General features: G+C 37.8%; 1 protein-coding gene across 2 annotated transcripts in view; it reads left to right on the top strand.

Annotated features, from left to right (window-relative positions):
* Nucleotides 1-23,345, top strand: part of Fgf14 (fibroblast growth factor 14) — a 649,086-nt gene that overhangs the window by 429,615 nt on the left and 196,126 nt on the right. Inside the window, exon 1 of one of the 2 annotated variants that reach the window (XM_006978785.4) lies at nt 12,907-13,222. The exons of the other annotated variant lie outside the window; for it this stretch is intronic. Coding sequence (XP_006978847.1) covers nt 13,030-13,222 — 193 coding nt within the window. The 5' untranslated portion in view covers nt 12,907-13,029. Of the gene's footprint in view, nt 1-12,906; nt 13,223-23,345 lie in introns of those variants that run through there. 2 annotated transcript variants of the gene reach the window in all.

Genomic DNA, 23,345 nt, shown 5'->3' with positions numbered 1-23,345 from the left:
AAATCTTATATGTTCATTTTTCTTTACCACCTGCCCTTAGAGTTTTTTATTCTTATTTTGGTCAGAGATCCTTTTAATAAATGAAATATGTAAATCTGATACTATAAAAATACACATGAGCATTTTCATATAAGATTCAAAAGGGATCACATATTTATAATGCCAATCATAAGGATGCCAGGAGTATAAGCTTCTAGATGTAAGTCCCTATTCTGTACTTGATTCTATGACAGATGGTTTGATTTTCAAATAGCTGACTTCTGGATGACAGATACTGTAGGAGAGAAAACAAATGCTTCTGCTCTGTGACTTTCCAACAGAACAGATTTGATGATCATTTAACGTCACTGAATTCTCTCTACTATTAAGCTGGGATCATGATATCCTCTTCACAAACTTCAGCACAGGCATTATTTAGATGTTTTATAAATCTAGAGGCATAGTCTTAAAGTAAAAGAATTGTAGCTGGTATGCATCCTCTAATTTACTACTAATTTTCATTTAAGCATTATCTTCAAAAGATATGTTTTCCTTTTCAGTATTTGGACTGTTTCTATATACTTGTGGAGCACAATGATAATACAATATACATAGACAGGGTGCTGTGATCTAGTCAGCATTATCAGTATCTTTGTCTCCTTTTTGCACTTGTGATTTCTCTGTGTTTGGAGCTCTTAACCTCTCTTCAGTTCTTTGTAGAGAACATAACAGATTGATGGAGCTTATAATTACTCTATCATGCTGTAGAGCACTTCCTTCTTTGAGGTCAGGGGCTTTAGCTTTCAGAGATGTTTGAGAGCATACATTATTTCTTTCTGTGCTTAAATTACTTCACACATTGTCTTCCAGTTCCATCAATTGTGTCACAAATGACAAGATTTTATTTTAGATGGCATTAATATCCTATAGTGTATGTGTATATATGTGACTTATCTATTCATCTCCTGATAAAAGTAATATATGACACTTTTTAATGTAAATTTTCCACAGTTAAGTGATTATTATGAATAATGCCTAATAAACATGGGAGTGCAGTTATGTCTTTGATATGTTTATTTGATTTCCTTTTTGTATAAACCAAATATTTGGGTAGTTGGATGACATGATATCTCACTTTTAATAGCTTCCATAATGTTTCTAAAATGGGTGTATTGGTGTTGTGTGCATCCAAGTTCCATTTATCACCACTGTTACCAGTATTGGTTATTATTTGATGTTTTGATAGTAGCCATCCTGTCTGTGCTGAGATCATATATCATTGTAGCTCTCATTTACATTTCCCTGGTGACCATTGTTTTATATAGGTTTGTTAATTTGTGTATTTTGTTTTGAGAAATGTCTATTCATATCATATTCTCATTTTAAAACAAATTATTTGGAGTTTTTCTGCTGTACTTTTTGAGTTCCTTATATATTCCAGTTTTAAAAACAATGCCTCCATTCTTGAAATAGTAACAGAAATATATTCATTAGTGTGGAACAGAAAGTTTGAAGATAATTTTTCTCCAGCAGTCACTAATACTTCATAATTATCTTGAAAGTATCCGAATTTTACTTGTATGCTTTAGTGTGCAGATATGTATGCTTAAGAAGGTATTTAGTATATTTCACCAAAACACGATGAATACAACAGAAACAAAGTCGATCTAGAGCAGTTAATTACTATGAATGTGGCTTTAATTCTACTATTAATGAATAAAACTAGTTATAACAGTGACTATAAAGAAGAGTATGTCATATAAACATATTAGTCATATTACTGAGGTTATACATACATGCATACATATATATACATACATACATATTTCTTTTTATTTCTTGTGAAACTGAGTAATATTTTTCTGTTGAGATATTAAACATTTTTTGAAATCCAGTGATCTATCATTTAAAATTGGTGACATTAGTATCTGCACCAATGATTCAGAAGGATAGGAGAGTCAGCAATCCTAGCTCTGAGATGTATGCTATGCACATTTCGAAGTCACTTTAAATACAAAAATTGGAGATACTGTGGATGATTTTTCAAACTTATTAACAAGATTTTAAAAACACAATGGAATTGTAAAATTAACCATCTGCTAGTATCAATCTGGTATTGCTTCCATAGGGAAAATGTTCACAGATTTTGAGCACCAATAGTTTTCCTTTTTCTTTATTTAATCAAAATATTAAACAACAATAAAACTTCCTTCCAGATTTTTTAATAGAAGGAAATTTCTTATCTACTTGAAAAAATGTATCCAGCAATTTTAATAAATACAACTGTTACATTATTAATGTTACTAGTTAATTACTAAAAATATAAAAATTCTTTGACAGTTTTTGCATTTTATTCTCTGACTCCAAAATAATAGACAAATATGCTGTCACAGGGGGAAAAAATAAACAATGTGATACTGTAGTTTGTCACCAGGAAATAAATATCCATTCTTGATTAAGTAGTCAAATGTGGCCCCAAGTGAATATTAATACTACTTCTTGATGTGTTTTCTAATGCATAAAAACATACATCTATAGTCTCTACACTTCCAGAAGTATCTCAAACATTTTCAAGTAGAATTCATTTATCTGGAATGTACAAACAAATTCCAATATACCATTTATAACCCTGGTACACCTCACCTTGAGTTAGTTGACTTTAATTTGATCATGAAAAAGCAATACTGTATTCTATTTTGTTCACAATTTAGGAAATGCTTAAGAATTTGAAAAGTGATAAACACAAAGTCAATTATCATAGAGTAGAATGAGTCACTCACAGCATCATGTTGACCAAATATGTTCTCAAGAAGTATTTGGAGAATATTTTCTTATTGATACTCTTTGAATCTCTCAATTTTGAGCCATAGGAGATAAAAAAAAAACAGCCACCAAAAAGATAAATGATTGAAAACATTTTTTTTACAGAAGACTTTGCAAAATCTAAGCAAAATATATGGAAAAAAAGGATTATCAAGGGTATGAGCACTATTTATGGCTTATCTGACACCACTTTCCTATGTTACATTAGCAGATGTATTATAATCTATAGAATGACATGGCTTAATAACTTTTTGGTATGCAAAGTAATGATGAATTTTTATATTAATTGTTTTGGACCTCATTAACTAGTGGCAATTATAAAATGAAAGAGTTATTAGACATTTTGTTACTTTCTACAAGGTAACAAGTTAAAAAAAAAATCACATAGGCATTTTGGTGGTTTGAAAGAATATGGCCCCCAAAGGGAGTGGCACTATTAGGAGGTGTGGCCTTGTGGGAGGAAGTGTGTCACTGTGGGGATAGGCTTTGAGGTCTCTTTGCTCGAGCTTTCCTTAGTGTGACAGTCAGTTGACTATCTGTTGCCTATAAGATGTAACACTCTCAGATCCAGCTGTACATCTGCCTGTATACCTCCATGTTCCCATCATGATAATGAACTAAATCATTAACTCTAAGCAATCCACCCCAATTAAATGTTGTCTTTGTAAGAGTTGCCCTGGTCATGGCGTCTCTTCTTCACATCAATGGAAAGCCCTTACTAAGTCAGGCATAAGTGCAAAAAATAAGTTCTTTGGATCATTTGGTTTTTAAAGAATTATCAACAAGTACTATTCAGTTTTTTCATAAACCACAGAGAACCTTAATTGAAACTGAAGTCACCCATGCCCAGTCACCTCAAACATCATAAAACTTCAAAGGACTTTTGAGAATTACTTAAACAACGCAGTCAATATCGACTGGGCTGTTCTTATATCTATACACTTCTCCATTAAGATATATTTACTTTTGTGTCTATAGTTTTAATTAAAAAGTATGGTCATCTGGTTTAAATTTTTGTGACAAGTTGTATGTAGCAACTTTGTCAATATGCAGCCTGAAAGCAGGAAAGTACTCAGTAAGAGGGTAATGGTGTCTGTCAGAGTTTCTATTGCCGTAAAGAGACACCATGACCATGGCAACTCTTATAAAGGAAAAAAAATTAATTGCAGTGGCTTACATATTTAGAGGTTTAGTACATTATCATCATGGTGCAATATAGTGTGTCGGTAGACATGGTCCTGAAGAAGAAGCTCAGAGTCCTACATCTTGACTCAAAGGACATAGGAAGTAGTTAGAGATGTAGCTACTGGGTGTAGCTTGAGCATAGGAGACATCAGAGCCTGTACCCACATTGATGAACTTCCTCCAACAAGGCCACACCTACTCTGAAAAAGCCCCACCTCCTAATAGTGCCACTCCCTTTGGGGGCCATTTTTGTTCAAATCACATTTTACTCCATGGCTCCCAAATGCTTGTAGCCATATCATAATTCAAAAATTATGTCCAACTTCAAAAGTCCCCATAGTCATTCACAGTCTCCAACTTATTTAAAAGTCTAAAGTTCAACCTCTCTTCTGAGAGTCATACAATCTCTTAATTGTAAGCCTCTGTAAAATCAAAATCAAAAAGCAAATCACATACTTCCAACATATAATGGTACAGGATATATATTACCATTCCAAAACATAGGAAAGGGAATTTAGTGAGGAAATATGAGACCAAAAACAAGCTGGGCAAACTTGAAGTTCTGCGTTTCCATGTCTGATGTCAAAATGTTCTTAGATCTTCATCTCCTTTCAGCTTTGTTGACTGCAATATACTTCTCTCTCTTAGGCTTGTTCCACTCCCTCTTAGCATCTTTTCTTGTCAGGTATCCCATGACTCTGGCATCTCCAACATCTTGGGGTCTCCAAGGCAATCCAGGCCTCATCTTCACAGCTTCACTCAATGACCTCTCTGGACCTCTCCATTAAAGGAAACCCCTGACACATGCCTGGCCTCAGTGGCTTTCTTTAGTCACAGAGAAATATTTCATAACCTCTTTTTTCTATCCTTGACTCGAAAGCCAAAACCACATGGCTGAAACTGCCAAGTTCTGCTGATTGTTGGGACTGGAACATGGTCTCCTCATTCAACTACATTGCCACTAACTTTCTGTTTTTGATGGTTTCCTTCACTGCCTAAGCTTGGCTCTTCTCTTTAGCCTCAGGCAGACTATTTGGACAAGGGCAAAAGGCAGCCACATTCTCCACCTGAATATCACAAGACAAGTCTTTAGGGCACATACTAACATTCTTTTGCTCTGAAACCTCTTGATCCAGGCACTCACAGTTAAAATCACACCCAGCACTCCTGCCTTCCATGCTTCTACTAGGATGACCCATTAAACAGCAATTAAATCATTCAACTGTTTTTCTAATCCACAGTCCCAAGGTCCACATTCCTTCACACAAAAGCATGATCGGGCCTATCACAAGGATACTACAGTCCCTGGTACCAACTTCTGTCTTAGGGCTTCTAGTACTATGAAGAGACACTATGACCATGACAACTCTTCTAAAGAAAAAGGAACAAAAAACATTTAATTGGGGTGGCTTACATTTTCAGAGTTTTAGTCCATTATCATCATGGTGTAGCATGGTGGTATGCAGGCAGATATGGTCCTAGAGAAGTAGCTCAGAGTCCTACATCTTGAGTCAGAGGCAACAGAAAGTAATCTGAGATACTAGGTGTAGTTTGGGCATAGGAGACCTCAAAGCCCACTCCCACAGTGATATACTTCTTCTAAAAAGACCACACCTAATCCAACAAAGCCATGCCTCCTAATAGTCCTACTTTAACAAAGCCACACCTACTAATAGTGCGACTCCCTATGAGATTATGGGGGCCAATTGCATTCAAACAACCATATTCCATTCCCTGAACCCCATAAACTTGTAACAACATCATAATGCAAAATACATTTAGTCCAACTTCAAAAGTCTCCATAGTCTATCACAGTCTCAACAGTGTTAAAAAGTCCAAAGTTCAAAGTCTCTTCTGTGATTCATGCAATCTCTTAACTTTAATCCCCTATAAAATCAAAATCAAAAAGCAGATCATATACTTCCAACATATAATGGCACAGGATAAGCATTACTGTTCTAAAATACAGGGAAGGGAGCATAGCAGCAAAATACTGGACCAAAGCGAGACCAAAAACCAGGTGGGCAAACTCCAAACTCTGCATCTCTATGTCTGTTGTCAAAAAATTCTTCAGATCTCCAACTCTATTCAGCTCTGTTGATTGCAACATATTTCTTTCTCTTGAGCTGGTTCCATTCCCTGTTAGCAACTCTCCTGGGCAGGTATTCCATGGATCTGGCATCTCTAACATCTTGGGATCTTTAAGGCAATCCAGGCTTCAACTTCACAGTTTTATCCAATAGTATCCCTAAGCCTCCATTCAGGGACGCCCTGACACATGCATGGCCTCAGCACCTTTCTTTAGGCATGTAGGCAAATTCTCTTTCTTCTATTCTTAACTCTAAAGCCAGAATCACATGGCTAGTTGCAAAGTTCTGTGCTTACTGGGGTAGGAACATGGCCCCCTTGTTCTTTTACATCTCCATCAGCTTTCTGTCCTTTACTGTCCAAGCTTGGCTGTCCTGTCTATACCAGGCTGGCCTCAAACTCAGAGATCTGCCAGCCTCTGCCTTCCCGGTGCTGGCATTAAAAGCATGTACCACCCTACCCAGCTCTAAGATTTTCTTTAGTTTCTTTTCACAAGTTGGAAACATAGCTGGATAGGATCTTGCCCTGAGGTCATCACTTTCTTTATTACATTTCTTAATCTGTTTATCTCCTTGAACAGAGGATTTAGCTTTCCACTTCCTGGTGCTCTTTTTCTTCTCAAAATTTGTATTTTGTAATTTACTCTGCTCAATTTACTCCTCTTTTCATTATAAATCTAACTTCATTAGAGTTGCCATGAATAACCACAAAAGAGAATCTTACTAGATTGTTTTGAGACTTTCTCTGCCAGTGGAATTAATTCAAAACTTTCCACTTTAGCCTTAGGTAGACTTTTCAGACAAGGGCAAAAAGCAGCCACCTCCTTCACCAAAATATCACAAGAATGATCTCTAGGCAACATACTAAAATTCTTCTTCTCTGTAACCTCTTGAGCAAGCCCCCCACAGCTCATCAAATCACTTTCTACATCATTAACTTCCACGCTCCTACTAGTATGGCCCATTAAGCAGTGCTTAAAGTATTCAATTGTTTTCCTAATCTAAGCTCCCAAAGTCCATATTCCTCCAAAGAAAAGCATAGTCAGTCCTATCATAGCAATACCCCAGTCTTTGTTACAAACTTCTGTCTTAGGGTTTCTGATGCTGTAAAGAGACACCATAACCATGGCAACTCTTATAAAGAAAACGTTAAACTGGGGTGGCTCACTTACAGTTTCAGAGGTTCAGTCCATTATCATCATGACTGGGAGCATGGCTGTGTGGAGGCAGACACGTTGCTGGAGTAGCTGAGAATTCTAGCTCTAGCAGGCAACAGGAAGTGGACTCAGACACTGGGCAGTATCCTGAGCATAGGAAACCTCAAAGCCCACCCCCACAGAGACATACTTCCTCCAACAAGGCCATGCCCACTCCAACAAAGCCACACCTCCTAATAGTGCCATTTCTATGAGATTGTAGGGGTCAATTACATTCAAACTACCACACTGTCCATCTCATTTGGTTTCAACTATCTATCTACATACATGTCCAACCTCGTCATCTTTACTTGTTAAGTGCTGAGACAGTATGCATGTGACAATAAGTAGAGACACAGAATCTGTATCCTTCCGAGCTTATATTCAAAAGGTATATTCAAAAGGGGTAAATGGGTCAAATAAACAAAGGACTCTGTAGAGATTTTTTAAGTGGTACATACTCTATGGATCCATAAAACAAGAAGAGGTTGTTTGTATTTAAGAACTATGATTATAGATAACATCGTGAAGAAACATAAATCTATGGAGATGAGCATCAGATTGAATGCAGAGTATAAACGTTGTGCCATGAGCACAACAAGTGATGAGCAAAGGAAAATAGGATATCTGGAAACAAATGAAGGCAGAGGTGAAGCACAAGTTAAGATTTTGAACAAGATTGTAATATAATGTAAATTTCACCTCCAGTGTTATGGCTACAGTGTTGAGGTATGCAAAGTAGAGCACAGCGAATCCCCAGGAACCCATTAGAGTACTATATCAGTAGTCTACTTGGTGAAATGGTGAGTGAGTTGAAGTGATAATGCTGAGTGTGACCATATTGGGTGTATATTTTGAAAATAAGTTGAGTAGTTCCAGCACCAGTATAAATGGGGTTTACAGAAAGAATGAGTCTTATATTCTAAAGAGTTGGTCAGAAAAACAACAAAGGAGTTGTTTTTCTAGAGATGGAAAAGATTAAATGAAGACTAGCTTTAATTAGAATAAAATAGCAGTTCAGTGCTGGCCATACTAATGAGATACCAATTGCACATCTTTGTAGAGATAGCAATCTAACTTGCTCTTCAGCTAATAGAAGTTATATGTTAATGTCAACATTGTAGAAGTATTTACAAAGGCATGCATTGGTGCATTAATTGGAAATCATCATAGGATAAATAATGAGGAATTTTTGGTTTGTTTGTTTTGTGTTTTGTTTTTCAGAAAAGAGGTCTATGTTGAAACCTATGCCAGACTGTAAGGTTTTGAGGGCAGAGCCCAAGTCTCTCTTTGTTTCTCTTTATCATTTAAAAATTTGTTGGCTTTCAATCAGGACTGAATCAATTAAATAAGTGAATAATAATGGTTAACTAATGGTTAAGTGGTCATAAATAGTTACTATTTATTCAATCCCAGTTGTGTGATAGACACTACTATAAGTTTAATATATGGGTCATCATTGAATTCCCACAATAACCTTATCGGTAATGACAATTGTGGGGATAAAACCATGCTGAGTCTAAATGAAATGCTTAAGGATTCAAACAGTCTGTTTGTGATTTTAGCCAATATTTTACATTGCAAGGATGAGTGTGGGTATCCAGTAGCTAAAATTTTCCAGGCAGAGAAAAGAACAAATATAGACTGATGGGAGTGTAGGCAAATGGGAAACATGCATCTTCTAGAAACTTAAAGGACAGCAAATGATGGAACAATTCATTGCCTTCTGAGAGATAGGATAACATTTTTGAACAGCAGTTTGGAGGCACAGAATCCAGGGGTAAGTTCACAAGACCACTCAATATTGACTAATGGAAAGTGAAAGTGCACCACATATATGTTGTGGTATTAAAAATATTGAAATAGAAAAAAGAATGCACAAAGAATGGGTTCATGTTCTAGAGGATGGTACTAAATAGATGGCATTTGTCTTGTACTTTAAGAGAGCCAGGCACTGTGATAGAGTCTGCACCTTGACCAGAACTGAACAGACTCTGCTATCTGTTTAAAAGATGCAAAACTTGAAGCAGAAACTAAAATGACTTTGAAAGTCACCATAAACTTAAGAAGTTGCAGACAAAATAAAGAACCAAGAGCACTTGAAATTGGGGTTCACACTCCTAAGAGCTTAGTCAGAAAATCCCCTTCCTAAATCACCTCTCTCCTCTCCCCTCCCCTGTCCTGTCCTCTCTTTTCTGTTCCTTATTCTTCCCTCCCTCCCTCCCTCCCTCCCTCCCTCCCTCCCATTTTTCTCTTTGCTTTATATAAAGTCAAAGGTGAAATCAATAACTCTGAAGTGACTCTGAGGTCCGACCTTGTCTGTATGGTCCTTAGATTTGGTTTCCTGTGCACCTGCCCTAAACCAGGTTTCTCTCCAGCTCTGTGCTGCCTTTTTATCACAGCTTAAGACAGCAGATGGCTCTCTTGCGTTTTCTTTCACTTATCTCTATCTGTAAACAGCCAAGCAGCCTTTGGGAGAGGGAAGAGGCAAACACCAGGATTGAGCTAAAAGACCTTGATTACCCAATCTTGCTTCAAGCTACTTTAAAATAGAAAGCAACATAGAATAGAAAGAACTGCTGGAGTTTCGATAAATTTCACTGTCTGAATAGACCCTGAGACTCAAGTCACTGCTCCAGGCACTTCGCCAGGGGTCGGGATTGAAAAATCTAGCAAGCAGGGTGCTTCTCCGGTATCAAACAGCTGAAAGGCTACGGCCTTGAGGTGTGTTATTACTGTCAGTGGAAGCTGTGATGATTAATTTCCTTTCCATTTGAAAGAGAGAAAGAAAGAAAGAAAAGAAGGAAGCATGGAGGGAGGGAGAGAAGGAGAGAGAGAGAGAGAGAGAGAGAGAGAGAGAGAGAGAGAGAGAACTGCTTTGAAGGGAGGAGCTTTTCAGAGACCCTTACAGGTTGCTCTTCTAAAGCGCTGCTTTTTCAAGAAGGGCTGGCAGAGTTCCTATCCGCGGTACTGAAGGGCAAATTCTCTGGACCTTGTGGAAAGGTCAAGAACTAAAGGGGGTGACCTAGGAAGCCCCAAATCTGACTTCTCTGGGAAAGGCCCCAGTCAAAGATTTGGGAGAAATCATTGCAACCTTACAAAGAAAGCAGTGAACACAGCTGCAATGACAAGAAGTTTAACCCCATTCAAATTAATAAACAAACATGATGGTTGGTGGAGTTGTAGTCAGTTTAAAAGGTCATTATATCTTACATCTCATCTCGCTCTCTGAAAAAGATAACCCTACAAGAATCTTTAGGTAAATCTGTTTGTTTTAATTATGAAGTCATTCAGAATTTCCAAGCTAGAACTTTTAAAATGTCCAAATGGCTTCTTGACAGTATGGCTTTCAGGTGGATCCCTCCACCCACCCCTGCCACTGTGATTTAGCCAAAAGCAAAGCCATACTTCCATCCACATTTTATCAGGGTTGTTCATCAAGCTGCAGACCACCTTCTGTCTTTATGAGAAATTACATTGCTTCACAAATACACACACAAAATAAATTGGTATTCCCCTTTTCCTCGGTTCCCCCCTTTAAACTCATGGGTGACAAAGCAATGCAAACTTCTTATAAAGCATTTCTAAAATATTCCTCTTAATAATTGTGGTGTTTGTAGATGTAACAGCCAAGTGATGGGAATAAGGTTTTGGCATGCCTCTTAATATTAAAAAATGAGATCATTCTAAACTTGATATTACCTTCACTGGATCCAAATCTACACACTCTCACTACAGCACATGTTCCTCCCCACATCAGCTGAGGGAATAGGACTCCTTACAAGGAAAGGATATGTGTGAGTTGTGGAGAGCATAAGTCCAGCTTCCCTGGAATACATCCTATGCTGCACTTCCCTCATTTGCCTGTTGGTGAGTCTTTGTAGTACTTTCTGACAACTCCCCAGACAAAGAAAAGGTACATTTTTGTTAAAAACTGCTCCAGATACTGCCTGTGTTCTGCACCCTTTCTTTCCGGTGCTCAAGTAGTCCCTAGAGATTTGTATAAGCCTACCAATGACTGCTGAAACATTTTTCCTCTGTGTCCACACTGGATGGTGAGAAGTTTGGTTTTTGCATTCTATTCTCCTTACCTTCCTCGGATGATAGCAAGACAAAGGATGCATGCATGGAGGGGGAAGTCTAGCTCCAGTGCTTGGATCTGTCACTGGAATTTATCCTCGAAACTACATCCACAAACTGTCCAAAGCATGAAAAGCTTCTCCCCAGCCTTCCTTTCCTTTCTTCACCCTTCCCATGTTTAACCATCTAAAACAGAATGCTGTCAGGTTACAGGCAAGACACTGAAGGGAGGAGATATCAAATATTATATTTGAATTTCCGATCCAGCTCAAAAGGCTTTGCTCTCTGACAGTGCTGTTCCAGGCAGGCAAACCAAAGGAAGGCAGCTCATGGTGGAGTGTCCTCAGTCTGGCTGTTTTTTGTTATCCAGAGTGCTGCTACAGACATCTCTCAACCTCACGCTAATCTTTGTGCTAAAACTTCTTCAGTATTGCCCCAGGCGGTTATCCTAATCCAGCCACTGTGTAGGACCTCTGCAGCAGCTGGCAGCTCCTCTTCCATCCGCTGGGGAACAGAACTAGAAGCTGTTTCCTCCATTCTTCATTAGAAGAGATTATCTGTCTCCTCTCCTCTGGTCCTTCTTTTTGCTCATTGTTGCTGGTTCCAAATGATAAACCTATACTTCACAGCAGCAAAAGGGAGAGGATAGCAAGTTTGGATGACTAGGTGAAAAGTAGAGGTGCTTCTTTCCCCAGGGCTCACTCTCCCCTCGCCTCCTCCAAGGGGTGGGGATGCCTTGGTGCTGGAGGGATTAATCAGAGAGCAGAAATCACCTCAGCCTTCAACTGCTGCTGAGAGTTTTCTGTGGACTCTAGAAGCCCTTAGCTTAGCTGTGGCAGCCTCGGAAACATTCGAGTTTCATCTGAACCAAAGCGCACCGATATTCCTTCAATTCCACCTCCTCAGACTCGTCAACGTCTTGGCATCCCACCCTTTGCCGTTCATTTAACTTTCTCTTTATAATTATTTTAAGTCATTACTGCATATAGTTTTTATTTTCTTTCTGACACATCGGAGGGGGACCACATAGTTGGGAGGGGATTAGTGGGGTAAGAATGGAGCGCTTTGATTAGAGAGCACAGGGGAGAAGATTGCTCTCTCCAGATGCTGATTTCCAAAGCACTTGACAATCACAGGCAGAAGCCGAGAGAAGACGGCTGTGGCCGCACCTGCCCGAGGGCAGCTCGAGCTGGGCACTGAGACCTGCCCAACGCGCCCGGAGACCCACAAATGCGCTGAGGCATTGCCGCGACCTGTCCTCCGCCCCCCCATCCTGTGGCCAGGAAGGAAGCCCTCCGATCTGCCAACATCTCACCCGGGAGGCGGGCAGGGCAAGGAAGCTGAGCTAGTGGTGATGGCGACCCTGAGAGGGCTCCAGCGACACGAGGTGACCTACAGCCACAGCCCTCTGGATTCCGAAGCAGCCGAGACCTCCAGTTCCCAGGCTGGCCCTGCTGTGTCCCGGGAATATATACGCGCCTAGTCCAAGCTCAGCAGACTGGGCGATGGGTCCTAGTGGGCACTGAGCAGCCTCACCTCTGTCCCCAGTCCCTCCAGACCGCCCCTCCCTCCGCTTCCCTCAGGGCGAGCAGCTGTCTGCACCGCCCCTTTCCTCTCCAGTGCCCTAGGCTCCCCTAGCTTCTGTCCCTCCCTCCCTGGGACCCATTCCCTGGGCCACCATGGCCGCGGCCATCGCCAGCGGCTTGATCCGCCAGAAGCGGCAGGCGCGGGAGCAGCACTGGGACCGGCCCTCTGCCAGCAGGAGGCGGAGCAGCCCCAGCAAGAACCGCGGGCTTTGCAATGGCAACCTGGTGGATATCTTCTCCAAAGTGCGCATCTTCGGCCTCAAGAAGCGCAGGTTACGGCGCCAAGGTCTGTGTGGGTCACTGTGGGGAGGTGTGCCTCGGCTGGTATTTTACTGCCTGGATAAAAGCGCTTAGGGTTCCCCTTGCTCCTTCCTTCCCTGATGTTTCTGTCCACCCTTCTCTAACCCTCTGATCTCCCTCCAGCTTGCCAGAGCGCCTTCCCCGGGTAGCTGTGAATCTACTGGTAGATTGCTCTCAGGCAACCTGTAGCCAGTCACTGGTAACTCAGCCCGCCCAGAACCCTCAAATTTGCCATCTTCTGGCTGGCTCTTGCTTTCTGATTCTCCTACAAGCTGGACTTCAGAAATTCTGTCTGCATTCTTCCTCCAGACGTTGGGGCTCCCCAGAGCACAGCATCCTCTCTAGAATGCAGGAATCTGCTCTTCCATAGTGCCTCAGGTCACGCGCATTGTCCCCCCAGTCAGATAGGAGATGTCAGGAATTGGTGTGTGCCGGCTTCACATGGTCTCTTTAGTTTCCTGCAAATCCCTTGGTTCACATTCTTTAGTGAAAGGGCCCCTCAGCTGGGACTAATGAGAAAGAAGTGAGCAATGGGGGTGGGGGTGGGGCGGCATGTGAACTAAGGGTTAGCTCAGTAGAGACCTAACAGAAAGCGGGGGGAGGGGCTGTACCCACCCCCACACCTGTAGTCAAATTTTGAATGGGTACAGGGTCACCCTCAGAATGAATCTTATTGAGCCTGCTACGGAAGTATGTATTCCTGTTCTGTCTGTTTAAACTGATAAGCTAGCAAATTATGTGAAGTACGAACAGTTACTACACAAAGATGGCCAGAAAAGAGCCCTTACTATGTGTGATATTAATTACTATTGTATTTTAAGAAACAGCTAGTGCCCCTCATTACCTTTCTGCTTCCTGTAACATGCCAGTCTTTACTCAAGAGATAGAGCCTGGCCATCTGCCCCCTCTCTACACCCAGTTACAAAGGGAGGCTGTTTTAGGAGCATGTGGGGTGTTATAACGGCAACATGGGGATTGCTTACTCTACCTTACCAGGTGGACAGGAAACAGAACATATGTACATTCATGGTTGTTGGTGTTTGCCCAGCACAATACATTCTCCCAGTCCAGCTGTGTTTGCTTTCAGTGTCCTGTTGTTCTCAAGATGAGGAAGAGAAGCATTTGAAAAACCTGGGTTTCTGTGTGGATTTGTGTGTCCATATCTTTACCAATCCACGACCCAAAATTTTAATGCATTTTTAGACTAATGTTAAATATGTAAATGGTCAATAATTGATTGCAGCGATAATAAATTGCAGATAACGGCTGTTTGTTGTCATCAAGCTGAAAAGAACACATGTAAGATATACCTCATGCACATTCTAAGAGAAATGCAGTTGTATACATGTAACAGGAGAAACTTCCTTATGTAGACAATGGCACAAGGAGTTTTCAGAGCAGAGTGGCAGCTATGAAGAATAATTAATTTGTCATTTATACTTTACAGAGAAACATAATCCAGGATACTGTTAAGTTCTGGCCACTGTCCACACCAGTGCCCATTATTGCCAGGGTCTGCTTCTCACTTCTCAGGAAGATTATCCATTGGAACACAGCTTTCAGAACAGAGAGCTCTGAACTTGCCATTCCAGTTAAACTGCAATGAATATATTCTCTCCTGAGTAAGATTATCTTAGTACAAACACTACTACTGAACAAGGCTAAAAAGTTACAATGTATATTCTTGAAATATGTAACAATTAGACTATTTTATAAACACAGTTAGCATGTCTTTTGTATTTGTATTGTATTGAGTGATGAGAGAGGTGTTACTTGACATGTGATGAATTTCAAAGATAAAATCTACTTTTTTCTAGTTTAGAAAGATACCTGGGCTCTCTAATAGTCAATTTCTCTATTTTCAATGTTGATTGTTTCTTTAATATTCAAAAGTCTAAGTACACACACACACACACACACAGACACACACACACACACACACACACACACACACACACACACACATACCTCAATGATACACAAGAAAATACATTCAGGGCCATGTTGTCACCTTTTTTTTTTGCTGAGACAGTGTAAGAAAAAATAAGATTAATTTAGACAGAATATTTTCTTTTGTTCCTGTTTCATTACCTAAGAAATATGTTATTTAGGGGAGAAAACCATAGACACAGATATTGAATATCAAGCAAAAATAAATTTACAAGTATTATTTTAAACAAAAGAAACATTAAATTATATATATATATATATATATATATATATATATATATATAATGGCTATGATTAAGTGTAGTGTATATTATCAATTTATTGCTTAAATACTATTTGGGGAAATATATACATATACCTCTATTTTTCTATTCTTAACATAGAAATTACCCCCCAGGAAACTGAAAATCTGATTTGCTAATAGATAGGTATAACCTTTAAGTTTCTTATGTTCTTAATACTTGAAAATCAGTAATCTGACAAATGAGTATTTGGAATTTACAACGTGATAAGCCCTGCTACAGGTCTTATATATTCTGTTTGATAACTAGGCGAGTCTTCCTACATAGAGCTCACACACACAGGCTACACAGTTGCTATACATAGGAAGAACAAATGAATGAAAAATACATCCAGAGTTCTAGAAGATAGTAGAATAGAGAAGAAGAATGCAGGACTAAAGGGGAGGCTAGATGAGAGCTGAATTTAGTGAAGATGAGGGAGGATGATGCTCACACATTGAAACCTCCAGGGTGAGGACTGACTGATGATGAGGCGCAAGAGCCAGTAAAAGAGAAAAAAAGCCATGTAGGGAAAATCCTTAATCCATAGGGAAAAACCAAAGAGGTATAGAAACTTGAAGTACATCCTCAAGTAGAATATGCATTAACTCTTTAAACAAGATAAAACAATAGCTCTACCTTTTTGGTTTGGCAGAATGGCAATAAACATTTCTTAAGCTTGGGGATTTCATTTTCTCCCATTTAATATTTTTAAGCTGGTTATGGTAACACATACCTTTAATGACAGAACTTGGGAGGTGGGGTCAGGAAGATCAAGTGTTCAAGGCCAACCCTAACTATATGAAATCTTCTCTCAAAAGCAAAAAGCCAACACTTTAAAGGTAGTCATTTCTGTATTGTCAAATGTATTAAGCTAGAACTCCAGCTCCCAAACACTCATCATATGTTTTGTTTTGCTCCTGAATAGTCTGCAGAATGGCTGTAGAATGATTGTTGCTGTGACTATTCCACCTGTCTAGATTTCTCTACTTTTGCTCTTTTTCCATCCTCCTCACCTCCTTTGACTTAAACAGAAGTTATAATCCTACAAATTAGCCACTTGTATGTGTTTCATGTATATATGTATGTTTATGTGTATGTATGTATTTTTGTGTGCTTGTTTGTGTTCACTTTCCTCTGCGCCTGAATCTTCTCTCTACTTCTAGACTTACATGCTAAAATTAATCTTATTCTTGAAAGCTCAGAGGAAATACTTTCTGAGAAGTCTCTACTCTCTATATCCTATTAAAATAACCCTCAGTGGCATTTTATAATTATTCATTACTGTGCATACCTGATAATAATTGCTTAGCACACATCTTCAGTTTATTGTGCTTAAGAAGAAAAGTCCATTTTCTTCAGCTCTCAAATTTTGATAGAGTGTTACCTGGGCCCTGGGTCCTCATCTCTGCCATTTAACTTGAGGGAAAACATGGAATTCCAAGAGGTCCAAAGTGAAGAAATGTCCCTGAACCTCAATGTTCTAACTAGATCATACTAAAATCAAAGCTCCTCTCAAATCTTCATGTTTTTCTACTTTTCCTTAAATGCATGAATAATCCATTTCTTGTCAATGAGCTTTTAGTGAGTTATTCACAAGAAATCAAGGATATCAATTACTTTGTTTTAATGCCTACATGAGAATACATTTAAAACATAGGTTAACTTTATATAAAGAAAGAGGAATATTCAGGAAACAACAGTTGACAAATAGTTTTACCTTTTGGAATCTTTACAGAAAAAGTAAAACAGAAAATGAAGATGATGACCTTATTCTAAAAGCATTACACTTTTGCTTTTAAATGTTAAAATAAGCAAGAACTTGTCTGTTTGTAGAATAATAGCCTTTCAAAAATCTTTGTGAGAGCTGTATAATTGTTTCTTTCAGGTTATTTTATTTTATTTGCACTTTTACCTAGGATCACAGAAGCCATTGAACTATACACTGTTTGTGTTTAGTTAGTGGATGTGGGTTTGCTAACAACCCATCTTGCCTAAAATAAATTTCAGGATATCCTAAAAATTTAGAAATGAAAAACATGCTACTTAAATTATGTTCATGTTTTCAAGTTAATCTGTGATCTAAAAATCAGAAATACATGGATATCTATAGAAACAAAACTAGTAGCCTCCAGTGTGATAGTGAAAACCCTCAATCTCTTAAGAAATGAGAAGAGGTCTTCTTCCTTACAAAGTATCCTCTCAGAAAATAATCAACAGCAGACAATAACATAGGACCTCATAGTTTATGCTACTATCTCAGAACAGCCATCGTGTGCTGTGGGACACAGAGCACAGGCTTATGAAGGTAAAGTCAGAGAACCTTTCCCTGTTAAGTGTATTTCTTTCCTTTTGGAAATGTTTAAAAAGTATTTGTTGCTGTTTATTTTTTTTCTGAGACCACAGGAATCTTCCTACACATATTTTGATAAGGCTTGTTGCTCTTTTGATAACCAAAGTACATCTATCTTGTTAGTTGTATTATGATTACAAAAATCATGCTGTTTCTTAATTTAAATGTTTAGTTTTATCATTTAAAGATCTTGTAGAAATATTAGTGAATTACGTTTCCCCAGTGACTTTCTTGTTTTGGTTTCAACAATTCATGTTTACTGAAGGTTTCTAGGAGTAATCATTGCTTCAGTGGTACAATAAATTAAAGTGTAGTCTAATGAAGTAAAATTATTTACTAGATTAAGATAGATATAACTAATGGGAATATGGTTTGTTCTGGGATGAATTATATTCATAGAGTTGAGCTTCTATATACTTAAGTAATTAATTTGTCATGGCCATGTTTTTGACTTTTTTTTTTAACATAAAGTCCATGCAAAAATTAGCAGAACTCCTCTGCCTGCACTTCCAGGGGTGGAAATTTCAGGACGATGTTAAATGAAGCTGCAGATTTCTGTGGGGTTTTTTTGTTAATAATTCTACTTTCATACTTATATATTTTTCAAAATATTTGATTTTTATAACTGATATACAAAATAAAATGTTCAGATTAATGTGAAACCATATTTTTCTTGGAGGCAGTGTGGTACCAGTTGTTAAAACAGGGACATGCTGGGCAAGGAATCTATCCCTAACTTTATCTGTGTTTTTAATTTGAGAGAAGTTCTCCCTAAGCTTCTCAGATTGTCTTTGAACTCACTCTTTATATCTGGATCATTTTGGCCTTTCCATTTTCTATTTCAACTGACCAAGAACTAGGATTATAGGGCAGTGAAGCCATGTCTAGTTTATTTGATATTTCCATAATATAAGCATTGTGTAACTGTTTAAGTTATATTAAAATATTGAACGCCTCAAACATGTATTCTTTATGATGAAAATCTTAAAAATCCTTTCTGCAATACATTATCATATAATCTACAGTCATCCTATTGTGCAATAGTTCACCTGAGTTCCTTTGTCTGACTGCAGCTTGGTACTCAGTGATCAGCCCATCTCTATCCCCACTCATCTTCTCAGCCTTTAGGAAATAAGGTTTTCATGTTGCTCATATGCTAAGATCCTATGAGAAATGATAACACACACACACACACACACACACACACACACACACACACAGTTATAAGATGTCACAAACGAGAAAGCATCCTCCATTTATGTGTGAATAGCTTTCCATTTAGTATACATATTACATTTACATTTTATTTATCCATATCAGGTAATGGACATGGATTGTTTAGTTTCTGGTTTCTGTAGATAGAGCTACAACACATATGGGAAAATAGATGTCTTCTATTCTTCCTAATCTCATTTTGAGAATATTGGTTTTTTTTCAAACCAATCAGAAACCTTCACTTTCTCCATGCAAAATAACAATACTATATTTCGTTTGCTTAATTCTTAAAATGGCATAAATTAAAAGTGGACTTTTTTCAGTATGATTTATCTATTTAGTTTTGAAATTGTTTTTCCGTTGGCTATACTCTTTATGTACTTCTTCACAAATGATGAAAAACTTTCAGCTAAAAGTACTATGATAGTTGCATAATCTAAACTGCATATGCTAGTCTCAATACTGTTATTTTAACATTCAGAAGCTAGAAAAATACAACAATAACAATAAGTTTAAATATGTAAGAAAACATTTTAAACAGATTAATATAAAAGTAATCCCAATGATATCTGGACCAGAAAGCCACTAATTGAGTGGCAGTATCTGCAATGACTCCTATCTTCATTAAGAAACTCAGGTCCCATGACTATGTCTTCATTTACTGCTTTTTGGGGTGAAAGATTGTAGGAAATGATAAAATATTAGATAACATTTCCAAGCTATTTTTATCAGAGTTACTTATTTCTGGTTGGGGGAAAATATCTCCATTCATAAGGTCATTCAATTTTGAGGAATGCTTTTTGCAGGATGTGTTTCACCCTATGCTTCATATTTCTTTCATGTTGATAAATACTGCTATAAGCATAGGAGACAGTCAGTCAGGAGTCAGGACTTCAATTGTGACCACCATACATCTTCCTGACTCTTCTACCTTCCCTAACTACTTACAGTCTTGTATTTCTTTATGACATTTTAAGTTCTTTATTAATGGAAGTGACATTACTGCAATAATAACAGGAGACACAATATGTACATCTGTGAATGAGTTTAACTGTAATCCAGTTGCTGTTACTGCCATAGGAATCACAAATCATTCTAACACTGTATTATTACCATTAAGACTGAGGCCAGAAGCAAACTTACCTCGAAGTAAAGATTACATTGTGAGCTTTGTAAAAAGAATAGAGAGAAGAAAGTTCTGTGATTTAACCAAGCCATTTTTGCCATAGGAATGCAACTTAGTTTTTTGCATAGCTGGATACTACATTCAATGATGCTGTGATAGTTAATAATTGTTAACTTCACACATCTAGAATTACCTAGCAATCAATCCTCTGGTCATGCCCAGGAGGGGTTACCTAATTTAGGTTAGCTTCTGAGCATGTCTGTGAGGTGTTGCTAGAATAGGTTGGCTGAAGCAGAGAGACCCATCTTAACTGTGGTCTGGGGTTCTTGACTGAATACAAATGAGAAAGTGAGCCGAGCATGAGCATCTATCACGCTTCCTGCTCTCTGCTTTAGCTCTTCTACCGTGATTACCCACAATGGTGACTATACCTTTAGACAGTGAACCTAAATAAACCTATCCTTCCTTACATTGTTTGTGTCAGGTATTTTGTTGTAGCAACAAGACAAATAACTAATAGAGGTGTGGTCTCCTTAATAAACTGAAAATTTTCCATTATCATGTAATGAACAATATGTTAAATGTTTTATTACCTATCATGAAAAGCATATTCTAAATATCTCATATTCATTAAGACATGTTATTGATTATATTCTTCATTGGCCTTATTTTACATGATAAAATAAAGTTAAGCCTTTGAGGTTAGAGGATCACAAATGAATCATGAAAATTACAGATGGTTAGAAATTTACTATATTTTGCCTGTTATTAATCAGCTCCTTGGCTCATAGTCCTTTTCAAACAAATTTTGTATTTTATTCTTAATGCTGATTTTAGAAAATATGATGTAGTCAAGTCAGCTTACTTGAAAATTGTATTATACACTTTATAGACATTGCAAATAAGTGAACATTTAAGCCTGCAACTGCTTATGATTCTAATTATATATTTGATTGAAATATTCTCTGCCTCTTCTTGTTACCTTCCAGATATGGTAAAATTAACTGCTTAAGCCAATGGCCAATCCTCTTTACGCTTTCATTGACATGGGTGACTTAGGCTGAAGAGAAAAATGTACATACGTATGAATTGGTCCTATTTCAAGTTAGTAGTCAATAACCTCAAGCAAACACTTATTCATATTTTTAAAATTCTATTCCTATTTAGCTAAATAATATTTTTATCTTGTTTCTCTTCAGATATCTTCCAACTACTCCCTTTCTTCACCCTCAGTAATAGCTTAGCTTCTGTTTCTCTGAGAAAAAAAACCATAGCAATAATATGTTTTCACAGAGTCCCATGGCTTTGAGAAGCCAGTCTATGGATTCACCCATTTGCTCCCTTCTTTTTATACCTAACTAGGGATGAGCCTTCATGCTCCAATCTTATATGAAGACCTTAAATTGAATCACATATCTCCTTCTTATATAGGCTTATTATTAGGATAATTTTTTATCTCTTTTCTGAACCACAATGCATTTATCAGCACATAATCTCATTGGCATGAAAGTATGTGATGATATGCCCCAATTCGAAAAGGAATCCTCTCTCAACCCTGTGTTTCTATGCAATTGTCTTTTGTTGAAAACTGGTTGAAGAGAAACCTCCTAGCCCTCTCCTCAGATTATTTTTCAGTCTTTCTAATAGATTTTATATTAGTTTCCCTCACAGTGAAGCTGCTTTTGTCAGCATCACTTATGAGCTACAGATGCTCTGAGGACCTGTTTTCTGATCTTATCCCACCTTCACATCCGTGAACATTTAGACTTTCACAACAAATTTTTTATTATAAAGTATCTAATATTAGCACCAAAATAGAACATATCACTTATACTATCTTAAGCTTTCATATGATTGTCTTTTCATAACTATGATATAAGTGTTTTTTTTAAGGCAATGTCTTGCTATGTAGCTTTAGCTACATAGTACTCTGTGTGTAGCCCATGCTAGTCTCAAACTCATGGCAACCCTCCTGCCTCATCCTTTGGTGTGCTGGGATTACAGATATACACCATCAAGCCTGACTATAGGTGGCTTTCTAACTGAGTGTGTTAATAAGTTAGCTATTGCCAGCATGTGGATGGATTTCTGTCAAACACTATTGCTACTTTACTTGTGCCATTAAAAGACAATGTTACTTCTTTATGTGGGAAAACTATTTTGCATATCATGTTTATGTGTGCATTGAATGACTTATCTTTCATGAAGAAAATTCTGAATGGGTCTATTTAAGAATTAGCCCAAATTATTTGTTTTTATTTTCAAATATAAAAGTTTTGCATTTAGCAGTAACTATTTTTAAAACTCCTTAATTACCAAAAAAGAAAATAATTTGCAAGTTAAAATGCTGTTTTATATGTTTACTGAAACTATCACTCAGACTCAAATTTCATGTAGAAGGAAAAGGAGCCGAGGAAGGGTAATCTTTCTATGGATTGTTTTCATGGACGCATCTGTTACCTTTTGCATCCAAAGTTTTCAAGTGCGTATAGTTTCTCCTGGACCCAATTATTACATACAGATCTACAGTTATGAGCTCTGGTAAGAAAGTTATGGTGATAGGTTTGCTTGTGTTTTCCATTTTTATTTTACTTCCTGTCAGAATGACAAAGGACTCTTCAGGTATGAGAGATGGCACAAAGCTGCCCTTGGAGTATAGGAATGAATCTGCTGGCACTGTCCTGTTATGTATTCTTGCTAGATCCACCAAGAGTGATAGGGGACCACTGTGCTCCACTGCTACTAGACAAATATAACGTCTTTTCTCTGAGTACTTTGAATATTGGATAAGCAGTTGTTTACTCATTTAATTTCCCCAGAACCAACAATTCTCTCCTCCTTAAAAAGTTCTTTAAAACAGAATCCCATTGCTTAACATCTTTTTATTCCACCACATGTCTCATTTCATCTCTCTAAATTTCTGTAAATAATTCCTGCCCATCCTTGGATACATTTTGCCCTTTAAATATTTGTTCATGATTTTTTTTTATCCTTCTTACCATTTGGTCAAGTTACAACTGTTTAACTCTACTTATCTTTCTGCATAAGTAAATGCCACCAGCACCTTAATCATTTCTGCAGCTCAGCGTGTTCAATAATTACCTCATCTTTATTCTAGCAAACGAGATGACTGCTGTTTTCATGAGCAGAATTTCATGTAGAGGCCTGACTTGGTGGGAGAAGT

The sequence above is a fragment of the Peromyscus maniculatus genome, chromosome 9 (assembly GCF_049852395.1).
Source record: "Peromyscus maniculatus bairdii isolate BWxNUB_F1_BW_parent chromosome 9, HU_Pman_BW_mat_3.1, whole genome shotgun sequence".
Lineage (NCBI taxonomy): Eukaryota > Metazoa > Chordata > Mammalia > Rodentia > Cricetidae > Peromyscus > Peromyscus maniculatus.
This window is presented reverse-complemented; position numbering and strand designations above follow the sequence as displayed.